Raw genomic sequence first — 6000 nt, 5'->3', positions numbered from 1 at the left:
CTCTGCGCTTCCAGGGAAGATTTTAGTTTGAAAAAAAATTTGTCAGGGGCGTTGGGTGGCTTAGCCGGTTAAGCGGCCGACGTCGGCTCAGGTCACGATCTCACGGTTCTTGAGTTCGAGCCCCGCATCGGGCTCTGTGCTGACAGCTCAGAGCCTGGAGCCTGCTTCGGATTCTGTGTCTTCCTCCCTCTCTGCCCCTCCCCTGCCCATGCTGTTTCTCTCTCTCTCAAAACTAAACATTAAAAAAATTTTTTTTTTTAGAAAAAACTTGTCAAAAACAATATATATTACATCCACACACTCATACGTATACACTACATAATTGCTACAATCTATTTCAGCAATGACACGCTAGGATTTCTTTTGTGACTACAATCAACCTTTGCATCAGATGGGTCAGTCAGTCAGAAGATGGTTTGTACAAATTCAAAGTTTTAATGACTGTTAAATAATAAAAGAGAGGATATTCGCACTATGTACATTCTGTCCACTTAGGGACTCTCAGCTGGCCACGCACATTTTATTGCACATATAAACAGTGTACAAGGATCTTGAGGACGTCTTAGCCATACAAGGACTGCACGTAAAAGAAAAAAAGCCATTGCACAAAGTATTGAAGCCATTTGTATTATACAGCCAACTTTAAGAAAAATACTGAAGATGAATATCCAAAGAAATATTTTAATTTTGGGGGGAAAAAAAAACCCTCTCAGAACAAGGATTACAGAGCTTCATGTTGCCAATATATACACGTAAAAAAATATCTCAGGACCCTGCATTCTGAATGCCCGTCAAGGTGAAGCAAACTAAGTTCCTATTTCTGTATCGACCTTTGCCTGTTGTTTACATTGAATACGCTCTTTGTCCAAAACGTCTTTTTTACATCATTATGCTATTCGATAAAACAGGTATTTGTGCAGTACAGGAAAATATTAAAACATCTTTTAAGTTAAAGTGCACAGTACATTTATTTGACAGGAAATAACCGCTAGCTGCCAATGCAAACGACCATTTTCCGTAACCCCTCCATCCTGCCCACGGCAGATGCTGGCATTGACTGATGGCAGTCAGTCCGCGGTTCAACGCACACCATCGTCCCGGTATCCTCTGCTCTGTGTTCACCCTCGTATTTGTCTTGTGAATTGTGGCTGCCGCCGCTCTAAAAACTTACAATGGCTTTTCACGGAGGCGAAGCTGCAGTCAGCCTCCACGAGACTTCGGAAGATGAAGGGCTGGGATGGGCGAGTGCACGTGCACGTAACGGCCTCAAATAGGTGGTTGTGTCTGTTAAGCCTTATGTGAATCTCTCCAACCAACACAGCTCCCTTGCCTTCGCTGGCTCTTCTCTAGTCGTGCTTTGATCGAACTTACTTTTCACTCCTTTCTAAGCTACTCCGTCTCCAAACGCCACTTACCTAACCTTCTCCGGCGCCTGCCTGGCTGTTCATGCGGCTGCCCCACCAACTCGCTAACTCGCGCGGTTTCACGCCAGAGACCGTGAATCCTGCAGCGTTTTCTGGAAGCCACCAACTAAATTACAATAAAGTGAGCACGCCTGCTTTTCTCACAATCGTTTCCTCCCTTAAGACTGGCAGTGGTAAGAAGTGCTGGTTTCCTGATCTGGGCCCTATGTGCTGTGTGTAATTCTGGCTCACTCGGTCAGAGCCGTCCTTCAAGAAGCTTTTTGGTTAAACAATACATCTGTTTATTACCTCCACTTTCCGATGCCATTTCCTGATTATTTACCTTTGGCGTTAGACTTTCTTTCATTACCCAAGTTACAGTGCAAAATTATACTTCAAGACGCACGATGCTAACACTTACTACTTCTCTGTGTTAAAACGTGAATGTTTTGTGCATAGCAAAATAAGTCTGAATCCAAAAAAATAACTGTTCACATTTCATCTTCAAGTTTAATGTGCCTTTTTTTTTTTCCATCACAGCTATTTACAGATAACTTTGGGGTGCTCTCTCGATTTCAGTCAGTTCGTTACATGAGAGGACAACAGGGCTGCTGGAATGTAGGAAACTGGATGGAATGCAGAAATATAAATAAAACCAATGTTCGATGAACCGAAGTGGAAATAATGCCTCCCCAGAAAACAGTTCTTGTCACAGAAGCACCTGTTTTTTGGCTTAATTTTTTTGTTTGTTTGTTTCTGAGTCACAAACACCAGAAAACATGATTACTGAGACCTACAACTACTGCACACCAAAGAGCATAGAAAATAATTCAATATTTATAATATTAAAATAAAGTGTTTAACCACAAAAAAGCAGTAATAAAATAGTTTCCTAATTTACAATTTGCATCCAAAGGATGAAATAACAACTCACTAATAAATAATATTTATATAAATATTTTGTATGTCGAAAATAGTTTTTTAAAAGGCAATGGTCTCAAGAAACGTCTTGAAAAATTTGGTGGTGAAAAACCTGATTGAGTTCCCCCCCCCTCCCCCCACCAAATACACAAGAAGTTTGGTTTGAATAAAACAAATGCGTCTTGTTGCAAAAACGGTTGTGCTTGGTGTTTCGGTAATGGCAGTAGGTGAGCGTAGGGATGGAAGGAGGTTGTAAAAGGCATCAATGTGCTGCTCAGTTCTTCACAGACAGCTCCCTCACTGGCTTTAAGGTAAATCTCTCTCATATCTTAACAGTGGAGGTCAGTTCTGAAAGGCAGAAACATCTTCCCTTATGTCCTCCCTTCAATGCAACTAGAGCCAGGGAACTGACAGGTAGTGAGCGGGAGGGTAGGAGGAACAGGTGCTGAGAGCAGAGTTCAGGATCTCTGACGAGAGACGAGTCTGAACCGACTCAAAGGAGAGGAGCTGGTTTCATGTGAACAGAGACTTCGTTACCGTTACATCTAGTAATGCTTGAACAGTAATGCCCACTTTGACCAGGCCTTTCTCTTCAAGGATGTGATGGGGTAGACACAGTTTTTCCTAAAAGGGAGAAGAACAAAACATCAATTTTTAGATGACTGCAACATAATCATAAAATCTTAGGACACCACTGACAGGAGCTGAGTTGAGCTCTGACATATGCCTGTCTGATCGTCTCAGACTGTGCTCTCTCCCTTGCTTTCAACCCATTGGGAAAGATCTTTTCTGTATTTGCAGAGAAAATACTGATTTTTCACAAGTGAAGGTCGTTCCAGAAAGTCTCCCAATCATTCTGAAATATGCAGTAGACCCAAACATTTTAAAAAACGTTATGCTAAATAACTGAGCTACATAGAATCAGGTGGAAACCAAACACCGAGAATATATTAGCTTACATTCTTATAAAGCCAAATTGCCAGTAGCTTCTCACACATTTTAAGGGAACTAATATACTCATTTATACACTGACCATGTACCGTTATAATGACCATAAACCTTGATTTTATTTGCTGTGATCTCTGAAATGGAGGCATGCTGGTGGACTGGTATCCTTTCTTCATGGTTTATCAAGAGCCTTGTAAATAAGTAATTTTAACCACAGCCTTCATTAGTGTCTCTTTTAAGACTCTTTGGTAAAACTGTCAAAGACACGAATGTCCTGTTACTTCCTCATGTTGTATTTTTGCTCTTGGGAAATGGCCAGTACGTGTGAGTCAAGGAAAATAATCGACACAAATCACTCCTTATGGGGAGAACCTTGCATGCTCAACCAAACAGTTTACAAAAGAACACAAGATAATTTCAAACCTTTGTCATTTGGCTCGGGGAATGAGGGGAATCTCCTTGCTGAGTATGTCTCCTTGGCTAGGAAAAGAATCCACAGCAAACACTCCCTCTTGTCTACCAGATCATGGTATGTTCTCCACAGCCCAATGGCTGTGTTTTTAAGGGCAGTATAAATGGCACATGCATCACACCCCAGGCAACGGACACAGTGTTTAACATGAAGCCAATCAGGATCTTGGACAATTCTGCTGCGTCTCATGTGATTTGTGCTCGAGGAACCAGATCCTCCTACTTCCTCGGTGCAGGACTCCCCATAAATTACCACAGATACAGGCATTCTGTCCTCAGAAAGGTCTTTAAAGAACACGCCATGACATCTCAAGTAATTTGTTCCACTGTCTGCAAATGTCATCTTCCTACACTCTCTCAACCACCTTTTTGCCCCTATCCCTATCTCCTTCCCTAACTTGTGGTAAATTAAGAGTATCTCCGACTCTCTCTGGCACCAGGTCTTAAGAAATGGCCACATGTCAACATAGGACAACTGATTCTTTAAAGCACAATTTCAACCATTATTTCATGTGTCTGATCTGTATCATAATAGGATTATCTTGTCAATGGCATATTAGGTGGGTGTGCAGGTTTATGCTGCTGGCCAACTTAGTAGCCACATGCCAATCTGAGAAAGGATGGGAGGTTCTGTCTGGGAGTCAGGAGCGGTCACTAGGACAGGATGGGCATGCCACAGCCGGACATCAGTGTATATCCTTCCCTGACACCATTTGCCATGGCTTGTGAAATCACCCCAATCTGGCATTTCATTGCTAAGATCGGTTCCACAAGGGCAGGGGTGTATTTACTTCATTCTTATGATCCCCACAGCACATAAGTTGACATCTGCCTTTGTAGGAAATCACAAATGGCCACTATTATGGTTAAGCACCTGATACAAGGTATTCCTTGGGGAAAAAATAAAGTCTTCTATTTACACCATATGCTAAAATCAATTTGAAATGAATTAAAGAACTGTTTTTTTTAAATCATTAAATTTTTTTTAAATGTTTATTTTTGAGAGAGAGAGAGAGACAGAGCACGAACGGAGGAGGAGCAGAGACAGAGGGAGACACAAAATCCGAAGCAGGCTCCAGGCTCTGAGCTGTCAGCACAGAGCCCAATGCGGGGCTTGAACTCACCAACCATGAGATCATGACCCAAGTTGAAGTGGGATGCTTAACCGACTGAGCCACCCAGGTGCCCCTAAAGTGTTAACTTTTTTTTTTTACTCAAACACCTCTCCTAATAAAACAGACATGAATATTTAGCATTTTCTCTTGTAAATAAATGGAAAATTATCTAAGCTAAAAAATGGTATAAAAATCACAAAAGATAGAAACAACTGATTATGCCTTAAAGTTTAAAGCCTCTATGTGTCAAAAAAAAAAAAAAAGCTAATTAAAAGATAAACAAACTCTAAATAAAATATTTGCATCAAATTACAAAGAGTTTTATATGACACATAAGCTCAATAAATCATTGAGAAAAACAGTAAGAGATCAACTGAACACTAGGTGAGGAACACAAATAGAAATCTTAGAAGGAAGCATATGACCGAGGCCATCTTGAAAGACACTTTGCTTCTTGACCACAGTGTTTATTTATGTTTAGTCCTAAATGTTCCTGAATTTAAGTACTAATATTTCCATAGGGTCTAAACTGTGTACAACATGGCTTTTCTGGGGCTACGTGCCTTATCCTAAGTCCTGCTTAAGATTCAACATGTCTCCATTCATGACTGCCCTGGTCCCATTAAAGAGTGGTTCCAAGCTAGAGGTCATGGTTGGGAAAGGCTGGGGGCTCCAGAGACACAGGGATGGGAAAGTATTGAGGTCTCAGCCTCCTGCTGACAGGACTTCTGCAGACATCACAGGCTGAGTTCGCTTCACCCTCTCTCCCAGGTCTTTTTTTCACTTCCTGGTCTCACTTCCTGGTCTTTTCTCACTTCCTGGTCTCCTCACTCCTAAACCTGGTGCAGAGTCCAAGGCTCTCCCTTCCACCCTTACAGTTGGCAATGAGAAGTAAACAGGAGACAGAAAAAGGTACTTTTTCACATCCTTCCTGCCTCTTCTCCTTTCATTCACATGCCCTGAAGAAACCCGGAAGTGCCCTCAGATTACTTGGATGGAGTTGGTGGTAACCTAGGAAGACTGGCATGAGCTAGCAGAAACAAAAACATGGCAGTTCAGGCTGTATCGTCACAGGACTGGGGTGAAGACTGATGGAATTATGAGCTGAGGCACTGCTTGACAGGCTGAGCAAGGACAGTAAG

The 6000-nt window shown here is 41.9% G+C and overlaps 1 protein-coding gene across 2 annotated transcripts in view; it reads right to left on the bottom strand.

Moving 5' to 3' along the window:
- Positions 1-412: 412 nt before the first annotated feature.
- LRCH1 (leucine rich repeats and calponin homology domain containing 1) overlaps positions 413-6000 on the bottom strand; it is a 204226-nt gene continuing 198638 nt past the window's right edge. For both annotated transcript variants that reach the window (XM_058685289.1, XM_058685306.1), the window contains one exon: positions 413-2948. In XM_058685289.1, the coding sequence (XP_058541272.1) occupies positions 2838-2948 (111 nt within the window). In that variant the 3' untranslated portion in view covers positions 413-2837. The remainder of the gene's footprint in view (positions 2949-6000) is intronic.

This window comes from Neofelis nebulosa, chromosome 1 (assembly GCF_028018385.1).
Source record: "Neofelis nebulosa isolate mNeoNeb1 chromosome 1, mNeoNeb1.pri, whole genome shotgun sequence".
In the NCBI taxonomy this organism is placed as follows: domain Eukaryota; kingdom Metazoa; phylum Chordata; class Mammalia; order Carnivora; family Felidae; genus Neofelis; species Neofelis nebulosa.
Note: the sequence above shows the minus strand (reverse complement) of the source record. Positions and strands in the feature narration are given on the sequence as shown.